We start from the raw sequence: 23,074 nt of genomic DNA, 5'->3' as shown, positions 1-23,074 counted from the left end.
TCGGCGGAGTAACTGTTACTCCGGACCTACAGTGATATCCGGACGAATTCCTTTTCCGATCCCGACGACCGCCCACTTGCGAGAAAAACTTCTCGCGCCCCTCGCCTAGCTGGTAGTGCATCACAACTTTGACCTGACTTTCACACTGTTATCTCTGAAGTCATCATGTCTTTCGGAAAGCTCTATGGTACTGCTGTACGTTATTCACTATTTAACAATTGTTTAATGACGTCCTCTAATGGGCTTGTCGACCATAGGAAAACGCTCGCACCAATGCGTGTCGTCTAGTCGCTCATGCCAATGACCTTGACCTTGAGCTTGTCAATACTCCTCCTGGTTCTACCGATCCAGAATACTTACAGATCAACCCACTGGGCAAGGTCCCGGCCTTTGTTGCTGCTAATGGCTTCACTTTGACCGAGTGTATCTCCATTGCCGTCTACTGTATGTTCTTCTCCTTTACTGGTAGTTTGCGTTTTTCAGGATGAGTCATATTATCATTATCAGTTATCCCTGTCAGAATAGCTCTGTTGACTATCTATACTCTGATTTTATTGCAACTTCATTCTCATTTTGTTCTGCACTTATTGTCTCTTTGCTTGACTGACGTGAGAATGTAGTTGCTTCGCAAAATAACAACACCACCCTCCTTGGAAAAACAAAGCAAGACTATGCTTCAATTCTCCGCTGGATGTCATTTACCAACCAAGAAGTTGGCGGCCCCCTTGGTGACTGGTTCCGTCCGCTTGCTGGATTGGCCCCCTATAACAAAAAGTCCGTTGAGGACAACTCTAAACGTGCTCTCAAAGCCCTGGATATCCTAGAGAAGCACTTGACTAGTTCCACTTTTCTTGTTGGCGAGCGGGTCACTCTAGCTGATCTTTTCTGTGCTTCCCTCTTATGCCGAGGATTCCAGTTTGTCCTTGACCGGAACTTTCGTCTTGCCAATCCTGCCACTGCCCGATGGTTTGAGACTATAATCAACCAACCTGTTTTCAAGGCCGTTGTTCCAAGCCCTGTTCTCATTGAGGAGGGATTGAAGAACGTCGCACCGAAGAAGGAGGAAAAGGCCGCCCCCGCCAAAAAAGAAACCCCCAAGGAACCCGAGGAGGAAGAAAAGCCAGCTCCAAAAGCCAAGCATCCGCTTGAGGCTCTCCCAAAGCCATCCATGATTCTTGATGACTGGAAACGCAAATATTCCAACGAGGAAACCCGTGAAGTCGCCATGCCATGGTTCTGGGAAAACTACAACTCCGAGGATTACTCCCTTTGGAAGGTTGACTATAAATACAACAGTGAACTCACTTTGACCTTCATGTCCAACAACCTGATTGGTAAACTATTTGTACCCGTTTCTTAATTCAATTTACGTTTACTAACAAGCTGTTAGGTGGTTTCTTCGCTCGCCTCGAAGCTTCTCGCAAGTACCTATTTGGTGCATGCTCCGTTTATGGTGAGAGCAACAACTCCATTATTCAGGGAGCTTTCCTCGTTCGCGGACAGGAGGCCATTCCAGCTTTCGATGTTGCTCCGGATTGGGAGAGCTATAGCTTCTCTAAATTGGATAGCGGTAAGGCTGAGGACAAGCAGTTCGTCGAGGACCAGTGGGCTCAGGACAAGTCTATCGTTGCCGATGGTAAAACCTACGAATGGGCTGAAGGTAAAGTTTTTAAGTAAACGATTGTAATGACAAGAAAAATACGACAGCTGACGGAATGAGGAAACGGAAATCATGGGACACACCTAGATAGATTCTCTGGTAAACCCGGCAAAATATCTCTTTCAATGAAATTATGTGCTGATGGCCTTGCTATGACACCGCAACCCCATGTCCTCTGTAGAAAGTTCGTAGGTCATCTATTTGAAAAAAATCGAATCACATTCAAATCCAGCAATTGCCCAAAGAATTAATATTCCTAGGCATCTCTCATAATTTAGCTAGCTCCCTGTAAAGAGGCGAGAATTTGCTAAATCCCAGGCAATATGTGAATACAAATACCCTGGGAAAGCTATATGAATACAAAATGATGTTTTTGGAATCTCTCGTTAGAGCTTTGGCTAACATGACCAAGACTTGATGCATGTTGAGCAACAGGCTCCTCAACACATTTTGCCCTCGCCGTGCTCCTTTCGGTGAACAGACTTTGAAGAAGGATGATGTTGTGGCAGGATTTCACTTCCTTAGCTTTGTGCTCGACTTTGTCAACTAGCAGATGTGGTCATAGCCTGCATAGTGCTTTTCCCTCTTTTCTTCGCCTTCTTTTTCTTCTTCTTCTTCTTCTTCTTCTTATTCGTCGATTCGGCATTGTTCCATTTAGAAACGGACTCACTCACATCGGTTTGAGTTTCTAAAAGCATGATTTCCTCATCCAGACCAAGCTCCTTCTCATCTTTATTGAGCTGAGTGCGCCAAAATTGGGCGACCGAAAGGCTCGCGTCCGCTGTCTTTTTCATCTCCCCCCATTGGCGTAGTTTCCGACTCACGTCGTGTTGCATCGCCAGTATCCTCAGTTGGCGTAGAACTGTTATCAAAATTTCCTTCTCGTCGACAGCCATATCGTTGGTGAACTCGGGTATGTCAATAATATTATGGGGCTGACCAGCAGCTTTCAATTTATTGTCGTCAATAAGAACAGTATTGGACTGGCTCCAAGATGATTGTTCATTGGTGAGATCATCCCTTACTTCGGGGTACTTTGATTGTATGAAGTCGTCATTCCAAACTTTCTCCAGTTTTTTATATACCTGAACTTTGTCGATATATTGTTTTTTGGAAAGGTCTAATTTATCTCGAGCCCAAACCGACACAAAATTATCGGACTTCACCTCTGGCGCGAACAGCTTTCTGACTATCTCCCGCACAGTAAGCGGCGTAGCGCTGGTCCAAATCATAACCTTATATCTTTCAAATAGATGACGAAGGAAAACGTCAAGGTAGGGGCGCTTGATAAAGGAGGTGGCTGGTCTGCTTTTGTTACGGTATATAAGGGTGCCGTTCATATCAAGGATAACCAACAGCGGACGTGGAAAAGAGGCGACGACCGGTTCTTGATGTGCGTTCGCAAGATAGTCTGGGGTAGGAATAGGAGCAACTGGGCTTTGAGTTCTAGTGGATGAAGATTTGCGAGCGTTTTCAAGTTCGGGAGCAGTCGTATCGGGCATTGAACTATGAGTATGTCGCGAGGTCGGGGTGTTATCTGGGACACGGCGACAGCTGTCGACTGTTCCGATGGGGTGATTGAGTGGTTGCCAGTGGGAATGAGGAGAAGCTGAAACGCAAGTGTCATATCGGGACCTGTAAATTACGTCGATATCAGCCGGATTTGGATGGTTATGGCAGGTAACTCACCTCCAGTGAAAGGAAGAACACGAATAGGAATTGGGATATATTTGAGAGAAAAACATCGATTGGTGCCGCCATTGGCAGAACATATCGGACTGCAAATGGATAGGAGGTTCCGCAATGCCATCTGTTGAGGTATTCAAAGACATACTTGGTGTTGGACGGGCCATCGACGGATAGGAAGAGTGAAAGCTGAAATGCATAGTATCATTCGTGTGGGGGATATTCGACCCTAAACAGGCATAGCAGCAATTTCTATGAAATGAGGGCATTGTATTGCCATGTGGCTGCGACAAATCCGAGCCTTTCTTTCCGCTCTTCGAGCCACAGTGTAATCGATGCATCTTGAAGATGGAACCACAGCTGCGAGAAGTTACCATGCGGCGAATGGGGGGATGCGTCGCGACTGGGAAGGAAGGGGGTGCATGATAAGGACTCTCAAGGCGTAAATGTACTCGACGAAGCGAGATCATAGCAAGTGAGGGAGACGAACCCCCAACGTCAGCTCAACCTGTGGCGGCCGTGTTGTCGCTCGTCTTCTTGCAATCCAGGCACTGCGGAGATCGCCGCCACCGCCTTTGGCAGTACTTTTTTTAATGCTGGGTCTCACCGCCAGGAGGGAGGGTGCTTATGTAACACCGTTGCTAGGCTCGGCCGACTTTTTACGGAGGATGGAAGTACGGAGTATATAATTTTGAAGATTTGCTACGATCGGCCATGGGCCTCACAGACTCGCTCAACCGGCGCATGAAGGCCCAACCTGATACTGCTGATGGACACGACTCTGAGATCCTTTCTGAATCGAGTTCAGACGACGATGGCGTTGATTCCGGCAACGCTGGGTCTGGAGCTGACAGCGAAGTTTCGGAATCAGAAGACAGTGAGGGAGAGGTACAGTCTTGAATAATCCAACTTTGTTTTTTCTCCTTTTGGTCTTGCGAGAATAAAATACGTGAGCTAATACAGCAGTCAACAGCTGAGACATTCCTCCCCAGAGCACCCCGATATCACGTCCTCGCTGCATGAAATATCGTTTGGTGCTCTTGCAAAGGCCCAGGCCTCCCTCGGTCGAGCAGGCAAGCAGAAGCTTACCCTGGCCCGTGAAACACCACGAGGTCCATCCGCATTGGATGAGATCCGACAGCGTATCGGTGCTCTCCGAGAAGAGAAATCGGCAACGCCCTCATCAAAGAAAACGCATGCGCTTCCTCACCGCTCCTCCAAACATGCGCCTGCCGTCCAATCATCCAAATACGCGGTTACCCGCAAACGCATGGTCGTAGATCACGGTGCTGGTCAGCCAAAGGCTCGCGATCCACGGTTTGACACCGTCGTGATATCTCACGGCGCGTCCAACTCCGCGGCGATCGGCAATGCCAAAGCGGCGGCGAACAAGAACTATGCCTTCCTCGAAGACTATCGCGGCTCTGAACTCGCTTCACTCAAACAGCAGCTGACCAAGACCAAGAACCCGCTTGAAAAAGAACAGCTCAAGCGTACAATAACTTCTACGGCGGATAGAATGAGGGCCTTTGAAAGAAAAGAGAAGGAAAAAGAAATCGTGGCACAGCATAAGCGCAAGGAAAGGGAGTTGATTCGGAAGGGAAAGAAGAGTGCACCATATTTCTTGAAGAAGGGGGACGTAAAAAAGGAAGCCTTGAAACAGAGGTACGAGGAGATGGGGGCCAGGCAGAGGCAAAAAACCATTGAAAGAAGGCGGAAGAAGGTTGCGTCGAGGGAGAGAAAAGGAATGCCTGATATGCGAAGAGCGGTGGAAGATTAGATATATTTACGTACAATTTTCGTCCAAAGAGACACAAAATTATGATTCATGATCAATTTACGGAGTACTCCGTACTCAGTGAAAAAAAAAAAAAAACGTTGTACGGAGTATGGAGTATGGAGTTGAAACAGCGGAAGCTAAGAACAAACGCGGAGTACGGAGTACTCTGTAGTCCGCTAGCTGCTCGGCAATCACGGGCTGCCAATTTTTCGTCACAGTGCAATTCATTGCTATCATTGGATGGGCTGCCCAGGGCCAAGGTGTGTTTGTTCTGTGGTGCTGGAAAACTACTATAGCGGCTGGGAATATTACGCTGTTGACTCGCTAAGCTAAACTTTTAACCGCCAGAGTCGCAAAATGTCTCAGATAGCTGCCCAAGCTTCAGGCTGATTGGTACTCCATGGGGGTGAAGTATTTGAGATGTCAGATATAGCTCGTATGATGGTAAAACCGTGCTAGTCAGTGGATATGGAGGTGGGGGTTAGGGAATGACAAGGGGAATTTGTTGGTTCGTTGAGATGAAATAGTAAGAATCAGTAAGATGCGGCTTGGTCGTAAGAAATGTCACATCTCGTGTTTTGCCATTTCATCACAGCGTAACTGGGAAACATTGAGTGCTAAGCAAGTAGTGGGAAGGCCCTGCAACGAAGAGGGGGCAAGGAAAAAAAAGAAAAACTGAAAAGGGCGTAGCCAAAGATGTAAGACGACAGCGGTACCTAGCCAGAATGAATAGTCGTAGAGTATAAAAAAGCAGACGAAAACAAAAGGGAAATGTGAAAGCCATGTGTTTCCGGGGACCAAGTGAGGTTCCTGACGCTAAAAGAAATGAGCACTGAGGTGGAAAAGAAAAGAAAAGGGGCGACTAGAGCAGGATGAGCAAATCAAGAGAATGAGCAGGACCCATGACATATACGACCGAGAATTGGCACTTGCGAGATGCATATTAACTCCCGTAAATACCCAACATGGTAGCCGGACTATGAGGGTATGAACCAGATACGAATAATCGTTGGGGTGGAAAGGAAAACAAAAGAGAAGATAAATAATAAGAGAAGGATGTGGGGAGAGAGTAGTTATATATAAGAAAGAAAAACAACAGAAAAGATTACGCGAGCGGGACCATAAGACCAAATGGTAGGGTTGCAAGCTCAGTCTCATAATAAATAGCAGAAGATCGGTGTGGATTTCTTGCAAGGAGATGAGGAACCAGAAAGGGGATATGATATCGTTGAATAAAGCAGTTCTTTTGTGTGCGCGGAGCAGCATTTATGAATGAAACAAATCCCATGCGCGGGCGCATAGGCCTAAAAACTCTTCCTTTTTCAACCGCTGTGTTTCTGGAGAATCTCTGCCGGCGCCAAAGGGGCCATAGCTGCTGGGGCCTCGTCCTGGACGGAGGCGAGGTTCGGGGCCTGGGCCCAAGGGCGGGCTGCCGTGGTCCTGCTCGTATTCCTGTCTGGTGCGGCGACGGCCGGCGGTGGGATTCGACGCGGCAAAGCCATTCACCTGGTGGTTGTGCGTGCTGCTTGTGGTGGGCGGGTTCGCGGCGGCCGGGGGCGAGCGCGGGCTGGGCTGGCGGTCGCTGTAGTGGATGATGCGCGGCAGGAACTCCTCACGGCCGCCAGAGAGGTCGTGGACGGCCTCTTCGGCGGAGCGATACTCTCGGGGCCGCGTGGCGGCGGCCGCGGGGTGGGCGGGCAGGCCAGGCGAGGGCAAGGGGTTGAGAGATGGCTGAGACTGATTGCTCGTGGGGGCGAAGGGGCCGCGCGAGTTGGGCTGCTCGCGGTCGCGCAGGGCGAGGGCGTCGGCGCCAAAGACGTCGGCGAGCGGCGGCAGGCGGTTGTTGGTCTGGGGAGCGGGGGGCTGGGGGATGTGTGGCGAGGCGGCCAGGTCGACGGGGTGGTGGGTGGTAAAATGGCGGGCGGCGGGCTGGGTCTGGCGGCGGCTCGAGAAAGTGTGGTTCAAGGGAGCGGACTGGATGATGCGCTCGTGGGCGAACTGCGAGGCGGCGGGGGGCACGATGGACAGGCCCGGCGGCGGGCGTTTCTTCGCGGCGCGGTGGGTGCTGAAGGGCGGGGACTCGGTCTGCTTGGGCGCGGCGGCGGTGGCAGCGGCGGGCTCCAGGGAACCGTCTCCTTTGGCGGTCAGCTGCAGGCGAGCCTCGATGATGGAACGCTGCTGCTCGCGGACGTTGAGGCTGCGCTGCAGCTGCTCGCGACGGGCAGGATCATGGGTCTGGAAGCCAGGCGACAGGCAGGCGAGCCCAACATCCTGCATGGCGCGGCCATCGCGGGCAGTCAGCGGGCCACGGGAGGAGAGGCTAGAGGCAGAGACGCCCGACAGATCGAGCTTGCGCGGGCGATGGCGGGCGCCCGACGGCAGGCTGGGTGACGATGGCGGTTCTTTTTTGATGGCGATCTTGGGCGGGTGGGTGGTGGCGCTGGAGGAGCAGGGGAGGGTCAGCAGGAGGGAGAGACAGAGAGAAAGAGAGAGACAGAGTAAGCGAGAGAGTGATTAAGCGAGCAACTCACGGCGATTTGTGGACAGGCGATGAGCGGGCAGACGGCGACACGGACGGGCGCGGGCTGGCGGACGGATTGCGGTTGGGCAAGGCCGGGCCCGGCGGCGCAGCGGGCGGCACGACGGCAGCGGACATGACGGAGCAAGCGAGGAGGAGGAGGAGGAGGAGGAGGACGGGCGAGGCTGACGACCAGACGTAGGATGAGGAACGTAGCACGAGAAGGAAGCGGACGGCGACGACGACGACGACACGACGACGACGGCGAAGCGGCGCTGCAGAAACAGACGCAGCGTTTGTTTCGCCAAATGAGCGGGCGGCCAGGGGCGGCGCGCTAGTGTTTCAGGGCGGGCGCAGGCTGACTCAGCGGGCTAGTGGCACGCCGTAGCGAAGTTAAACTAGTCTAGCCATTCCCATCCCGCCCGCCCCGCCGCCGGCCTGTCCACCGTCCGCCCTCCGCCGCCCGCCGCGGACCTCCGCTCTCCGCTCTCCGCCCTCCGCTCTCCGCTTTCTGTAACAACGCTGCCCGCCGCCCACCGCCCGCTGACTGCCATATAGCCGCCCGCCATGCCTGCTGCTCGTCTCGCCTGCGCTGTCGCTCTGCTCCCCCGCTCGCACCCGCCCTGAACCCACCATGGCCACCGCCCGCACCGTCACTGTCTCCCACCTCGGTGGTATCGACGTCGGCTACTGCATGCCCGCCTACGACCCTGCCAAGCCCACCCTGCTCATGATCAACAGCTTCGCCACCGACGTTCGCCTGTTCAACGACCTCTTCGCCAGCGCCGCCGCCGCCGCCCAGGTCAACCTGCTCGCTATCGAGCCGCTCGGCTGCGGCCGCACCCGCCCCAAGACCTGTGCCTACTGGAGCCACTGGGACAGCGCCTACATGGCCCTCCAGGTTCTCGACGCCCTGAAGGTCGACAAGGTCTTCATCCTCGGCGTCTGCCACGGAGGATTCATCGCCCTCAAAATGGCCCTCTTTGCGCCGGACAGAGCATGTTCCATCCTGCCCCCCCTCCGTTGCCGCCCGCTGATGCGCGTCGCCCCCTAGGTCCGCGGCCTGATTCCCGTCAGCATCTCCTTCGACTGCGAGAGCGCCCGCGCCCGCGAGCTGGGTTGCTGGGATTCGGCCGCCGTCATACGCAAGTATCTGCCCGAGTGGGACAAGCCCGGCCCGACCCCGGACTACGTCCCGACCGACAACTTCAGCGAATACTACGCCGACGTCAACTTCGGCCCCGACTGTCCCGCCGAGGTGCGCGACTTCTGGGTGCAGAATCTCAAGGCGCGATACCGCGGCAACGCCGGCCGCAGAGAGCTGATGGTCATGTCCTTCGCCTACCTCGAAAGAGGCTCCATGTACTGCAAACTCCGCGACATCCGGTGCCCGTTGCTGCTAATTATGGCCTCCCACGACCCCGTGTTTTCGGTGGAGAATGCCAAGGACGAAATCCAATGGGCCGCCAATTCGCCCGAGGCGAAACTCGTCGTCGTCGATGGCCAGGACCACTCTCTCATTTACTTGCACTCCAAGGAGGTCGAACAATACGTCCTGGATTTTGTGAAAATGTATGGTTGAATAGCCACAGCCTTAAAAGTGCTGCCGCTGTCTGGCTTCCCACGCCTGTCGCTCATTTTGGAGGAAGTGGACCACCTGAATAATAATGAAAGTTTCTCGGAAAGCTATGCAAAGCGGGGTTTTATTTATCTTGTACTTTTAGTACTTATTATTTATGAATATTCCTACGGGGTACAATCTGGATTTTCTCACTGATCCGTACACAACACGTGAAGAAAGGTAAATACATTCATACTCTAAACATTGGTGAAAAAAGTACGCACCGATGAGAGCCATCTGCCTGGAGTGGATGCGAGCAATCGACACCCACCAACTAAGCCACGATTCTACAACATTTATTCCTTCTTCAGTGGAACTGCAATTGAGGCGATTAAAGACAAAAGTTTACCATCCGCTCTCATCAGTGGCACATCCACTCTGCATGCTTTACGTTGCCCGCACGCCATGGCCAAAGACCTGAGGTGCCAGCAAACTCCCCTGTCTGTCCATGCTGTTCGGTGGTCGCGGCCGGCAGGCCTTGGTTTCGTTGTGCATAAATTCATGGCACGTCCGCAGTTGAAGTGAGGATACTGCACACAGATGCCATCGACGATAAGGTTGAAGCTCCATGTTTCCAAGCGGCATTCATGCCATGGTGGGCAATCCATTGAATCCCAGGTCTGTCGAGTGTCGGTGATAGTCCTTTCGCGAGTGTCCCTGTATTCGCTCGACAGCGACAAAGTGAAATCCCCAGCCTTGACGTCTACTTTGGCCCCAATGCTCCAGCCTTGTGTCCTTGAGTTCGCAACCGCTTTTGATTGGACAAGTTGCAACTTTGTTGGGAGCGGTGTGTAATTGCGGCGAGCTTCCTCAAGGTTGACATTCCGGGAGATAGTAATGTTGGAAACAGCGACAAGCTCATTGTAATTGTAATATTCCGTTGAGCCACTTAAACACCAGCTTTATTCAACGTGACAGGTCCGTACTTTCCATCAGCCATCGATAAAATTTGGCTTTTTATCTTGGACAATCTTGAGTTTTGAGTGGAGATCAGCTTTCAGAGCATCAATGACGGTCCGGGGATCTGGCTGGAGTGATGATTGTCGCGTCCGGATTTTCGGCAGAAGATGCTTTAGGGCTTCATCCATATATACAATTCTCCAGATCTCTTTACTGGCCTCGCGTCCTGCAATTGGGTTAGACCCAATGTCTGTACGCGCGACAGACACGCTCCCAGCAGCATTTTTGCCGGCCGTTGGTGATGCACCAGCGTATAAATTTGCGGTACAAGCGAGGAGGAGAAAGAATGCGTAGGAAAACATCCTGCTGGATGTGGAATTGGAGAGAAGGCTGGAAGTTTCGAGAATCTCGAGAATGTTGCAATGGTGTTGGCTGAGGAAATTCAAACCAAAAACAAGGGATTGCAGGTTCCCCTTTATAGACATGTTGCTCTGGTCCCCTGCAGCAGTATGGTATGGTTTATATTTAGATCCAGTCAGCAAAAGGCACCCCCAATTTCATAGGATTTGTTCTGCTTCAGTATCCGCCGGCTTCTCTTCTAATTCATTGGGAGGATATTCGAATAACTCTTGGTGTAAACGATTCCAGTATTTGTTACATAATAGTGAGCCTTATTCAAGAGAATAGTACTCGTACGTCTCCAAGACTGGGCCACTCCTATACATAGACCGGCCTGATAGCCCAGAGAGAGGTGACTTTGTCAACCTGATGTTTGTAAATATGCACCAACATGATCACATCATGTCAGCTACTTCAAGCAGTGGGCAATAGCAGCAGGGCCTGGGATCGGGACGCGGCAGGGTATAACAGATGAGTAGCTGGCAGAGAAGCCCATATAACTAGAGAGCTGCTGGCCGTGGAGGTATCAGAACATCCAGAATAGAAAGAGCTGACGTTGAAGGATCAAACCATATCGCCATGAATTTTTGGCTGCCACAAGCTAGTTACAGTTGCTTGCAAAAGCATTGCGAAATGTGCCAAATTCACTTGTATTCCTGGTGTAGTTAAGTTTTCAAGCACCTCTAGCCTCAAATCCCACGGGACCGACCGAATACTTAATTGATAGGCCACACGTTCATAGTTGAAGAGGCGCACGCCCTCAGCCAAACTCTCCACTGGACGATAGTTAATGTTTTAACCCCAGATCAGTCCACAACGGATCTTGATGAGCGGAAAGGCCCACATCCGCTTTCTTAATATTGAGTTAGAATGCTACACTAGAATTGAGCCTTTCTTCTCTGTTGATTCTGCCAAGTCTGTTGTCGGCTGTGGTTGAGCTACCTAGCTGGGGAGGGAATCTTGTTGAATCACGGAGTACGGAGTAGATGACGAGGCATTCGGCTAGGGATCTACAGTGGTTTCTCGGACCTACGTAATTCCGCAATGGTAGTTGGATTTGATTAAGGTTCCGGAGAATTCAAAATCCCGGGACGCTTCAGGCTATCAAGGCGCTGATGCCGCATGTCCATATGATCTACAGAAGTGTTTTGCTTTAACTCGGTGGCTTTATATACTGTTGACTTCTTGTTTCAATCGCCTTGTCTTTCCTTGAGTTCTCATTCTTCCAACAGAAGTCATATATACGCAATGACGCGAGCACAACAGTTCCTATCCATCATCCTCCTTATCACATCAGTGAGGCTCTCGTCCCGTAAAACGCGTGCATTCGCGCAGTGCTAACTGCGGCCGTGTCAAAACAGCTCTACCTCGCACTTTACCTAGGTCTCCTACCTCTAAATGGCGTTATCCAAGAACAAATCATTCCATACGTACGCCAGGCCCTCGCCCCCCCCCCTGTCGTCCCCAGTGCTGACGTTCCAATCCAAACCACAGCTTCCTGCATACTCAATCATGGTGCTAGGCGCATATTTATTGTTCCGCCTAGGCTGGGGTGTATTCACATTCAATGACGTACCGGAAGCGCATAAATCATTGCAAGCGGAGATCGCCACGGCGAAGAGTCAGTTGCGAAAGGCCAACGTGGATGTTGATTAAATACCCCAAAGATAGGAATCGTTCAAAGCCATTGAGGCTGAAGGGTTCACTGCGCTGGGTAGATGCCGAAAATGAAGCGGCCCCGAATCTTCTGTGCCAAGGGCTTTGAATTACCATCAGATGGTCTGCTTTTCACAATTTAGCCAGTCGACGGAAAACGAATGGCGAGCACTGGCCTTTTATGTAACATTACCCAACGTGATTACTGGATACCAATTTGCTGGTTGTGACACTCAATTTATAGAGTTTTGGATACATATACGGAGCACCTCTTGTATGCATCCAGGTTTTTCTTATTCTGACTCTTGTATTTCTAGAAAGTTTTTGTATGAAATATGTAAAATGGTGTGCATGTCATGGTGACACTGCCATGAAAAATTTTGAAAAACACATCATACGCTAGTTCTATTTAAAAGTGCGTGTTGACAATGTGCCTCACAACTACCAAAATACCAGCTCCGAGGAATTTCATATATCCCACACCAGAAGCAAGAGCAAAGGTAGGTAGAATAGGAGTCATTATGTTCCCAATTATCACATCAGCGGGTTTGCTGTAGCGAGGCGATCATGCTCATCAATGTCCCTATTTGCGTAGCGATTATTAGTGAATACGTACGCATCGAAAAGTAGCTTGCTCTTATGGAGCAAGTACTGTGAGGACCAAACAAGGGTATTGTCATAAAATACTAGGGCAAACCTACGTAGCTTCCCAAGGATAGCAAATCCATACATCCTTTGTTGTGACCGCTGCAAGGTATCGATCCTCATTGAGCATGTCAAGAGGAAGCTTTCCTTTTTTCTCTTTGTTTTTATTCTGTGAAAAATGTATTAGATAACTTAATGTATGAGCCTATATTGCAGAAAAAACTCACATGAAGAACAAATATCGAAAAGGTAGTCTTCTCTCCCTGTCGTCCGAGCTTCTGCTGCGCAAGCTCGACATCTTTTTGAAGCTCTTTGACTGCGTATTCTAAAGTCGTTCTTGTGTCATCGACTTCATCAACAATCAAGACATTTTTTCCAATCAAGTTTGCCATCTCAAGCGAGCTCATATCAAGCCATTGTGTTCTTGTAACTTTGGTGCCTGGTGTTTCAATTTCACCTTTACCGAGATCTTCGTAAAGGGAAAGACCAATGGCTTGGATTGGAATATTGGGAGAGCCAGTTCGTCTGAGGAATGATCTGCACATTAAATATTGATCAGAATGCGGTCCTTAAAACCTATCGGTCGCCCAACCCCCCAGGGTGCTGTAGACTCCGGTGCCATATGGGACCTAAGAATATAAACTAGGCAGCACAGACCTTAATATCCTGGCGGGTACGTATCCTCCTCCCCCAATAGCGATCATCAGATTTGGGTGGAAATCATTTAGAATCCTATCAGCAGATTGTTGGCATAGTTTATGCACCTAGAGAGTCACCGGGGACAGTTAACAGGAAAAAAATTGCTTGTAACCAAGAGGGCATATTCTAGGTAGTTATCCCTTGCTAGGTTCCCAAAGCCCAAGCACGAGATTGTTCAACGTACCTGGTTGTATGTAACGTAGACCTTGTCTGGCATGATGTTCTCGACACTGTTTTGAATATTTCTTACTTCGCTTGAGATGAAGTTATATCACTACTGATTGCAACAATAAATAGAGAAATGTACAGAATTGTTTGCTACATATATCCTTGTCAGCTGGATGATAATATCAACGACCAGAGGGAGGAGAGTAACATACCAGGTCTTCTCAACAGTCAGATAATTCGCCGCCACCAATTTCTAAGATATGTCTAAGTTAAACGATTCGAGGAAAAAATTAAAAGGTAAAAAAGAGGGGGTGGAGAGTGCAGCTTGGATTACATATAAGTCTGAAGCTCAGAAAGCGGGATGAAAGCCGCGGGAACGATAAACAGGTGTGGCTTGGTGATAAGGGCAAAGCCCTCGCACTGGGCGCTCCTAGAGGGCTCTGATTCGCCAGGTGAGGCTGCCAAGCCGCGCTTCGTCCCCGGTCCGCCCAACCCGCGCTTTTCTTTTAACGATCACAAAGCCAAAACTTCGGAGTCGGCCGAACAGACGTCAATAATAGAGAGCTTTCATTGTTAATCTACGGAGGACTAACTAACCGCCTATGGCACTATCCCTGAGCTATGCATGTAATACTGGAACAAACTAGCCTGGTTGGGTCTCTCACGCGTTTGTCGTGCTGCAGCTCTCTCGGCCGCTTGTTTTTCATACTCCTTCCTATAGTCGGGGTCGTCATCGTACTCCTCGTCTTCGTCAAAGCACCAAACCTCCACGCCATCATCATAGACAAAAACAAGAAACTTGTCATCCCCACGAATACCATTGGGCACCTCGCAGACCTTTTCGAAAAGCCTAGAAGCCGGTACCAAAATTCTCAACCCCTCTATTCGAACAGACCTCCACCCTTCAGGGCTTCGAGGGTCCAGAATGAGTAGGAAGGGCCCATCGGCTCGCTGGTGGAATCGATATGCTATTTCTTCAGATACGATAACTTCCGATGTTCCGGTGTAGCATCGGCATCGTGATGAAAGCTTATCGTTCTGATACGTGCGCACAAGAAATTTTTGCAAAGGCTTGCTGTAAGTCATAAATCCGACATAGAGACTCGTATCCAATGCAGGAAGTGGGTTCTGAGGGCAAACAATGCACGCCCCAGAGTGATTGAGAAACAAGGGATGTCTCCATTCAATATTAGGCAAATCGAATGGCACCTCGATTTTGAGAAGATTTCCGTTCTTCGGAGAGCTTATGTCGGTTACTTTTGCCTTTAGGTTTGTTGTATTATCTGCTGTATTCTGCTCTTTTCCGGTAGTTTTCGCCGGTGGTGTTATCCGTATAGGGTATAGAGCCATGAGGCGGTCCTCCATTGCATCCAACACTAAACAAAGAGGCATTCGAGGAAGAAGCACCTCCCGGCTCACGTCAGAATTCAAGTTCCAAACCAGTACTTGGAGGTATCCAAAAGAAACAGCGACTGTTTCGCCATCAACAGCGAAGTCGGTCACCTTGCTTCCATCAGGCAGGCGGAACGTTCCTTTTTTCCCTGATCGATGATTCCATACTTCACACCAGCTACATAGAAATATTAGCTCAGCTGACAAAAGAACACATCATTTGCATACCAATTCAGAAGGACGGCAGCTACAATTTCTTCATTCAATCGAATATGGGCAATGACGTGTGTTGGCGAGAAAGTTATCACTTTGCTGGTACGCAGGTTGAGCACGCGCAGCGAAGGTGGCAATCCGGGCCCCGAAGTTTGGTATGCAACCATGCCACTCGAATAAGTTACATGGGATGCTTGTTCGTTAAATCTCCGGGCAAAAATAAAGAGAGCTTTGCTAAAGGGTCTTCCCATTTTCAAAGCCAGGTGCTGCTTAGCGTATTTAGTAAATGTCTCCTCCCAGGTAGGAGCGGTAGTATCGAGATTTCGGGAGGGAATAAAAGACTGGAAACTAGTCTTGCAAGCGGTCGAGATAGAAAACAATTCATTCCATCGTTTTGACACCTAGATTGTGAGATATTAACCTAGGAGAACCAACGAAATTATTCTTTCGCAATCAGTTTTTGAGCCTCTTCAAAACATACCATGCGCATGATGAAAATTTCGGAGGGCTCCAGATAGAACGCGACCTGAAAAACTAGTTCCACTGGCATGTTTCCAATAACATCAAAACATAGTGACTTGGAAAGCACATTTCGCAATTCATCAACCCTTTTCGCTATGGTTTGGAGTCTGTGAATTAACGCCATTAGCGCCACTTATTTGCTATCAATATCAGAGTTATGATAGACATACGCTTGCTTCTGGGACCCAGTATCCAAGGCTTGAAAAGCTTCAATCACGTTCTTAATATCAGTAGAGTCGCCCATCTTGGCACCAACTGTTCAAAAAGGCAGTTGTACTATGTTCTCATTAGCATTATATATGAAATTTATCTTAAGAGTTTGTCGGATGCCAACATTTGTTTATCCAATATCAGGCATTCAGTGCGATATCATTGCAAGTTAGAACCAAGTTGAACACAAAAGAGGGCAGCTCAAGCATGTACGAGCACACACAAATGGGTTGACAAGTGGTTTGAAAACCAAATATAGCAACATGTATTACAAAACATGCCATTGTTTCTAAAGGTGAAATGTTTTGACAGGAGAGAATTCACTGGAGAAATCAACAACAGCGCTATCACGTGCATGGTATAACTATACAAAAACAGGCAATACCCGGTACCAAAAAGGACATAGTCTGAGGGTACTTCCAACATTGACCAGATTGAGGGATTATCAATTGCTGAGCACTTAAGTGAAGCATAGCGATGAAATGACTTTCCATATAAGACTAGCTTGTACAGAATCTTTGTCCAAAAACAGAAGCGTGGTTATCAATGTTGAAGCAGCTCGACGATATATGCCTGCTATAAGCAGTATTTTCATGGAAAGGCAAGCAATTGACCTGCCGTTCCATCATAGCCCTCAGTCCATTAGACATGAAAGTGTCCAAGCAGGAACAATACAAGAAAAGTCACGGCTATCGAAACGGTCTTGGATCACCCACGAGCCATACCGATAACGAAGAAGAGCATCCACCCGGAATGGGTATAATCAGCATTGCAGGTAGGTATGGGTGCGGCTAGATCTATCGGACGAGTACACAGTGAGAGGCAGTGCAAGGCTGGGGAAAATGTTGCATGGAAGCATCTGATAGAACGCCACTGATAATACCGGATATCGAGGAGCGCTGAATGCAGGACCGGATCTAGACACTGGCCTGTGTCTCGAGGACCTGGAGTTCAAAACAACGAGAGCCCTCAGACCATGCGGTCGTCAGGGCGTTTGTTTGGAGTGAGAAGAACTGCTATCCCAAATCGGGTAACAAGCGTGGCTATTAATACTCCTCACCAGCGGCTAGCGAGCATTATTCCGTGGTTCTATCATCAATGCGGTTAGGGGAGAGCGCAACGAGTTCCGTTGTTTAAGAACCCAGGATGAAATTCATGCGGCCTTCGGAGGCTATGGCGTTTCCATCGAACTAGTTTTACTTAACTAGTGAGTTAACAACTAGCTAGCCCGGCCGGTTGCCGTTTAGTTCGCTTTGGATGCGACTGCCCGATGCTCCAGATACTCAGTCAGCTAACCGAAGATGTCAGGCAGAAAGGGCTGGTTCGTTAGCCATCGTGTATCGTGAAGATCCAATGCCCAGCTTGTGACCTGTCTGTCGCCGGCTGCAGCAGCCACCTGGCCGGACACAGAATTTGATTCCAAACGTCTTCTAGACTGGTGCAGGGCCTTTCGAGAAGCCCAGTCAAACTTCCAGCCAGCAACCGGCCACTGGGGCCCTCTCGCCAGGCTCACCCGCTAACTCTCACGGGATGGCGGAGGGCGTGAACGACAAAACATCGGCTCCATCCCTGGCCCTGGCCCTGGCCGTGCGCACACCCCGACGTCAAGGAATGCGAAACAAGGGGTGGGCGTGTGGATCTGCGACCGTGAGAGGTGCTCGGGAGAATTATCAAACTGTTAAGATATTACCAAGGGGCGGTCGCGGCGCCGTTCGACGTGACGTGCGATGCTGCGCGTGAAGGCCCGAGTTATGTACGTTTGCTGTGTCGTCGGCTGGTAGCCAGCGACCCGTTTGAAGCTGCCAGGTCCGGAATAGTTAACTGGTTAGACCGTTGCAAGCGCTATTGTTTTACTAGTTAGCAGTCCGACATGCCCATCCCCAGTAAATCCTTCGCGGTCTTCCAGCACCTCGCCTCGTCTCACCTCCAGAGCTGTCGAGCCTATCCCTAGCGATCCGCCCGGCTAGTGATACAGCCCATCCTGGCCGTGTTTCTTTATCTCAGCCTTCTTGCGGAGGGTAGCATGTAAAAACGCCAGGGCCGTTGCATCACGTCCTGTGATTGTGAGGCCGGTTCCCTTGTGTAGAGTGGCAGCTGGTCGCCCGTAGTCCAGAAGCGCTGCATGTCGTTATCTTCCCCGGCTTCTCCACACTTTCTCTCTTCACCACCACCACCACCACCACCTCCTCCTCCTCCTCCTCTCCAGCTCGCCCCAGCACCATCGCCCTACAGATATTCTCCGTGCGCTGCCTGTTTCCCTCTAAGCAGCATCCCGGCGCCCAATGACTCGCCGCTAACTGTACTATTTCTGGTCTAACTACCCTTGCACGCAGCTGCTGCGGCAGCTCCAGCCTGGTCGCCCCCAGCCTGTGACGGCCCCAAATACCCTCCCTGTCGCCCACACTGGACAGCCTGTCCATTTCGAATGAGCTGGTCTACCGTGCCCGAACGCCCTGCACACGTACCGCCGGCCGAGTTCCTAGCTTTCGTTGCCCCTCTCGATTCCTTGGGTCGCTAGCTTTGCGTCTTTCCACGGTTAGGCTGTGGATGCCAGCTGCTTACACACCCACACAACCCTCCCTCACCGAGGCACCTCCGGCCGGACTCGAGAAGTGAACGCCAGAATATGATCGCCGAGCTCGCATGTATGGATGGTTAAATCGCCAATGCCCTCATTGTCACTTGCTACTGCCTTTGCGGGACCCGCTCCGTCTCTTTGCTTCCCCGCTTAAGCCGGCGCATCTTCCAATTCTCCGCGACGCCGAACACTTTTGATACTGGGGCCATTGCCGTTACAATTCTGGAAGCTTGGTTCCTTATCACCTGTTGCGCTAATCACCTAGGCACCTTTCTGGCCTATTCTTACCAAGCTCCTTCGATCTGCCGTAAAGCTTGCCTTTTCTCCTGGCCGTTCGTTTCCCCCCTCCCCCTCCTGCGGTCGTGAACGCTGCGCTACAATGAATCGTGTTCACGAACCCCCTTCGAGAAACCCCTTTTCAGGCGCCGTGGAGATGACAGAAACTAGAAACATCCCCGTGCTTTCGGCATCCATCTCGCCTTCCGATCATCCGGCCGGTGACCCTATGGATGTTAGCCCTCCCGCTTCTGCCGCCATGGGCCCGCCATCGCAGAGTAGCCCCGAGATTGACCAGGGACATACAAATGGGAACACTTTGGAAGTAGGCAATGCTCAGAATGCGACCTCGACGCAGCCCACTGGAGCTGCTGCGGCTGCACAGCAGCCAAAGGTTGTGCAAACAGCCTTCATTCATAAGCTGTATAGGTACGAGACCCCAAGGCTGCGCGAGGATTGGCTACAGAGTGTTTTCTAACCGCATTCTGGCAGTATGCTTCAAGATTCGAGCATTCAACATTTGATCTCCTGGTCAAGCTCCAACGAAAGCTTCGTTATGTCTCCTTCATCTGATTTTTCGAAAGTTTTGGCGTATGTGGCCCTTTTCTCCGCTTTTTGCCGGGGGTGAAGCTGACTTCCTAAATCAGCCAATATTTCAAGCACACGAATATCTCTTCTTTCGTCCGACAATTAAATATGTATGGATTTCACAAAGGTAAGCTCAGACCCTCTTTACCTTAACGCCAACTGTTCTCTGATCAAAATGCCAAGTGAGCGATGTATTCCACACTGGTTCGCCAGACTCCCCCATGTGGGAGTTTCGGCATGGGAATGGAAATTTCAGAAAAGGAGATCTCTCAGGGTTACGCGAAATCAAGCGACGCGCGTCGAGGCATGCGCTGATTCACCGGGATTCGTTCTCTGTTCACAAGAACAACGCTTCTCAGCCTGGGACCCCCGCTGAGCCCGCTCCTGAGGCTCCCGACAACAGAATGATCAACTTAGAACACTCGCTTTATGAAGTCCATTCGCGATTATCTCGAATGGAAGACCAGCACGCTCTACTGAATTCAAGGTGCCAAGCGCTCACAGATAGCCTAATCCGGTGTCACCAAGTGGGCATTCTAAATTCCACCTAAGTGTTTCATTTCTAATTCATCTTTCTAGTGGGCGAACTCGATGTCTCACTTCATGATTTCACTGGTCCCTGACCCGGAAAATGCAATACATCGTGATGGTAGGTGGATTCGATCCTTTTGACAAACTAACGATACTAACGCCATGCAGCTGCCAACATGCAACGTGAAGTAGCGAGACAACTTGACGCTATCCGTGCGTTAGAGTCTCCAACCGAGCTGTTTGTGTCTGGGCGACAGCCTTACTTCGCCAACTTGACCGTTGACACTGGAGCACCACTGTCACCCCGGCAAGTTGGCCAGGATTCGCGGAGAACCTCGATTGCGCGCCCACCAATGCCACCTCACATATCGGTCTCACCTCACCGCTTTGGATCTGTCAGCGGCGCAAATACCGGCGGTTCTGGATTTAGCCGACCCCCTCCTGCGCCACAGCAGCCTGCGCCACATCCTCTCTCAATATCTTCGCCACCGGGCCCTAATCTTGGCAGGCGTCACACCTCGGCGGATATTCGCCAGCACGGCTGGCCGGGCTCGGGCATATCTCCTTTTTCTGCTGGGGCAAATTCCTCTCAGTGGCCGCCCTCGCCTCAGAGAGTACCTACAATAACCGACCAACAGGTTCAAGACGTGCTCTCAAGGTATGAAATGGGGAAGCCACGCCAGCCACCAGATACAAGACAGCCTACCCCTCCGTTATCGCTCGACCCGGCACAAGCTTCAGAAGGTGGCTGGGCTATTGGAGGCCCTAAATTTCTTCGCCCCACTGAATCACTCCCCGCCACTCGACGCTCAAGCATGGCCAGTAACGTGCATTCTTTACTCAACCCCGCAGAGACGCGAGAGCGTGCCGAAGAAGAAGATGCTGCAATGAGTGAAGATCGCAAACGGAAACGGCTTCAGTGATGCGGCCTCGAGCCGAATATTTTGAAACAACAAACCCCTGAACCACGGAACCTTCTTAACACATGCAGATAATGCAGCGTACAATAAATATCCTTACTGGACAACAGGACCACCACTATTACTCACGAAATTACGTCTCTCTAGCATGCTACCTCGCTTTTCATCGGACCTTGCGTTGATGATGCTTCCCCCTCTTTTTTCTTTCCCTCGTTCCTTGTCTTGCTCGTCGGCACATGATCCTTATTAAGTACCCAATACCCTTATATCTATTTGATTTGGCGATCACTAACTTTATGCTTTTTTTGGTTATTGGGTATTCAACCTTCCCATCGCTAGTGTTAAAGAGTCCCCTAGCTATCATGAATTCCCTCTCCTCCTCTTTTCTTTCCAATTATGGAGCTCTCACAAGCTAAACCCACAGTACAGCTGTTCTGTTTTCCTTTGTGTACTTTTCTGACCTGCCATACCAACAGTTTTTGGGTATCAAAATTCTGTACCTTGTAACATCTCATTATCATATTCTAGCTTTGGCAGATATGTTTGCTATATATCTTGGTGGCGCTTTTGCAGAGTTTCTGCAAAAAAAAATCTTCATTTCTTGTTTGAGTATCTTGTTGGCTTTGTGTTTTGATTTAGTATAACTCACTGTACTTGGTACTGGATATCTACTGCAATTGAGTATAGTAAATATCTCTTCTACTCCCTCTCAGCCTCCTTGTTAAAAATTATCTTTTCAAAACTAACCATACTTGCTTCTTCCTTCAGGGATATGCACCATGTGCTAATCACTTTTTGCACTTAATTCCGTCAGATTTCTGATTATTACTTGAGAGTGTCTATCTTAGTGACCACTGCCAAACATGAAACCAGACCCTCAGGTTAAATCTTGCCAGTTAAATGGTGTTTGTGTGTGCATGAGAATGACACAAAACATATTGTAATGGGAAGAACATAAAACAACTTCTAGGGTCTTCTTGACTAGAGCGATGCATTTTTCACGACACATCAACTTCCATAACACAACACATTAGCTCAGCATTTCTGAAAAACAGAAACCTTCACATTCTACTGCATGCAACTTGTGATATGATACCTTGATACCACTTGAGAGGATTGAAGTCCATTACCCTTGTCCCAGATGGAAGTGGTAGCAATGACTGAGCCTGAAAATCCTGGATTGATATACTCTAGCGATGACGACGTGCCTCTGGCGGCAAGACGACAATCCAAAACGAGTATACTCACGGAACGGTTGCCAGAAAAAGGCAATATCAAGCCGACGACAGATCTAACCGCGTAAGTGTCATTGAAAAGAAACCATCGGCGTTTAATTATGGCTAACCCTGAACAGGCAACCATTCCGCTCTGTTGTGATACTACGCGTCGGAGCTAAGCGAGAAGAATTCTTTCTTCATACGCATGTTTTTGCGGGCAAGTCAAAATGGTGCCTACAGCGTCTCGGAAATCTGTCCTCGAAAACATTCGATCTTGACTGGCTGGAGGCTGACGTGTTTGGCGACTTTGCAAATTGGCTATACCACAATATCCTACCAAGTCAAGAAAGCAAGTCTGACGATGAGTATTATTCTCATTTGAAAGACTTGTATTTACTCGCGGAAGAGTTTGGGGTTGAAGGGCTTGCGGGCGATGTTGTGAATAGAATGTTCAATTTCTTCTCACGAGCCAACCGCAAGATGTCCTCCTCGCTAGTAGAAAGCATCTACAAATCGACAGGCCCAGAATCAAAATTGCGGCGTTTGGCAGCAATTATGTACGCGCACGGCTATGTTAAGGGAATGGTTACCCTGCCGGAAATCTTAAACGACGTGATTATAAAACAGCGAGAGGACTATCAGTTGTTGAAAGAGAAAAATATCGAGAACAGGGCCGCCGCTATGGTATCGAAAACTCAGGGTAGACGCAAATACGGGGAGCGAGCCACGAGTGCCGAAAATATCCAGGAGGTGTTTGGTCTTGGTACACAGAGCGACACACAGCCAATCTCAAAAAGGACAAGAGCCAGTACGGAAGCGCCCAAGCCAATAAATTCTGCCACCTTGTTGAGTCGCTTTCAAACTCTTAGAGGTAAATAAAGTGGCGTCGTCCCTA

General features: G+C 49.9%; 10 protein-coding genes across 10 annotated transcripts; 5 read left to right on the top strand and 5 right to left on the bottom strand.

Moving 5' to 3' along the window:
* Nucleotides 1-165: 165 nt before the first annotated feature.
* TEF4 (elongation factor EF-1 gamma subunit) lies at nt 166-1,677 on the top strand (the record flags this gene model as incomplete). The annotated part of the gene is made up of 4 exons (XM_049250724.1): nt 166-195; nt 258-444; nt 621-1,334; nt 1,391-1,677. 4 exons carry the CDS (start codon nt 166-168, stop codon nt 1,675-1,677), a joined length of 1,218 nt encoding a protein of 405 aa, XP_049110308.1.
* Nucleotides 1,678-2,202: 525 nt separating this feature from the next.
* LOZ57_001636 (uncharacterized protein) lies at nt 2,203-3,162 on the bottom strand (the record flags this gene model as incomplete). Its single annotated transcript, XM_049250723.1, has 1 exon — nt 2,203-3,162. The coding sequence occupies one exon, from the start codon at nt 3,160-3,162 to the stop codon at nt 2,203-2,205; it is 960 nt and encodes a 319-aa protein (XP_049110307.1).
* Nucleotides 3,163-4,060: 898 nt separating this feature from the next.
* On the top strand, nt 4,061-5,126 carry RRP36 (rRNA biogenesis protein rrp36; the record flags this gene model as incomplete). The annotated part of the gene is made up of 2 exons (XM_049250722.1): nt 4,061-4,234; nt 4,320-5,126. The coding sequence occupies 2 exons, from the start codon at nt 4,061-4,063 to the stop codon at nt 5,124-5,126; spliced, it is 981 nt and encodes a 326-aa protein (XP_049110306.1).
* A 1,266-nt stretch (nt 5,127-6,392) lies between these two features.
* On the bottom strand, nt 6,393-7,782 carry LOZ57_001634 (uncharacterized protein; the record flags this gene model as incomplete). The annotated part of the gene is made up of 2 exons (XM_049250721.1): nt 6,393-7,566; nt 7,658-7,782. 2 exons carry the CDS (start codon nt 7,780-7,782, stop codon nt 6,393-6,395), a joined length of 1,299 nt encoding a protein of 432 aa, XP_049110305.1.
* Nucleotides 7,783-8,278: 496 nt separating this feature from the next.
* Nucleotides 8,279-9,226, top strand: LOZ57_001633 (uncharacterized protein; the record flags this gene model as incomplete). The annotated part of the gene is made up of 2 exons (XM_049250720.1): nt 8,279-8,587; nt 8,699-9,226. 2 exons carry the CDS (start codon nt 8,279-8,281, stop codon nt 9,224-9,226), a joined length of 837 nt encoding a protein of 278 aa, XP_049110304.1.
* A 971-nt stretch (nt 9,227-10,197) lies between these two features.
* On the bottom strand, nt 10,198-10,650 carry LOZ57_001632 (uncharacterized protein; the record flags this gene model as incomplete). The annotated part of the gene is made up of 1 exon (XM_049250719.1): nt 10,198-10,650. The coding sequence occupies one exon, from the start codon at nt 10,648-10,650 to the stop codon at nt 10,198-10,200; it is 453 nt and encodes a 150-aa protein (XP_049110303.1).
* A 2,104-nt stretch (nt 10,651-12,754) lies between these two features.
* On the bottom strand, nt 12,755-13,781 carry LOZ57_001631 (uncharacterized protein; the record flags this gene model as incomplete). The annotated part of the gene is made up of 5 exons (XM_049250718.1): nt 12,755-12,803; nt 12,922-13,034; nt 13,093-13,402; nt 13,523-13,629; nt 13,749-13,781. The coding sequence occupies 5 exons, from the start codon at nt 13,779-13,781 to the stop codon at nt 12,755-12,757; spliced, it is 612 nt and encodes a 203-aa protein (XP_049110302.1).
* A 551-nt stretch (nt 13,782-14,332) lies between these two features.
* On the bottom strand, nt 14,333-16,103 carry LOZ57_001630 (uncharacterized protein; the record flags this gene model as incomplete). The annotated part of the gene is made up of 4 exons (XM_049250717.1): nt 14,333-15,302; nt 15,353-15,738; nt 15,819-15,966; nt 16,030-16,103. The coding sequence occupies 4 exons, from the start codon at nt 16,101-16,103 to the stop codon at nt 14,333-14,335; spliced, it is 1,578 nt and encodes a 525-aa protein (XP_049110301.1).
* Nucleotides 16,104-19,026: 2,923 nt separating this feature from the next.
* SFL1 (Flocculation suppression protein) lies at nt 19,027-20,965 on the top strand (the record flags this gene model as incomplete). Its single annotated transcript, XM_049250716.1, has 6 exons — nt 19,027-19,352; nt 19,416-19,514; nt 19,571-19,638; nt 19,695-20,038; nt 20,091-20,160; nt 20,211-20,965. The coding sequence occupies 6 exons, from the start codon at nt 19,027-19,029 to the stop codon at nt 20,963-20,965; spliced, it is 1,662 nt and encodes a 553-aa protein (XP_049110300.1).
* A 1,138-nt stretch (nt 20,966-22,103) lies between these two features.
* On the top strand, nt 22,104-23,058 carry LOZ57_001628 (uncharacterized protein; the record flags this gene model as incomplete). The annotated part of the gene is made up of 2 exons (XM_049250715.1): nt 22,104-22,261; nt 22,317-23,058. 2 exons carry the CDS (start codon nt 22,104-22,106, stop codon nt 23,056-23,058), a joined length of 900 nt encoding a protein of 299 aa, XP_049110299.1.
* Nucleotides 23,059-23,074: the final 16 nt, after the last annotated feature.

Source organism: Ophidiomyces ophidiicola (assembly GCF_022830035.1).
Source record: "Ophidiomyces ophidiicola strain CBS 122913 chromosome Unknown scaffold_4, whole genome shotgun sequence".
NCBI classification, from domain to species: domain Eukaryota; kingdom Fungi; phylum Ascomycota; class Eurotiomycetes; order Onygenales; family Onygenaceae; genus Ophidiomyces; species Ophidiomyces ophidiicola.
Note: the sequence above shows the minus strand (reverse complement) of the source record. Positions and strands in the feature narration are given on the sequence as shown.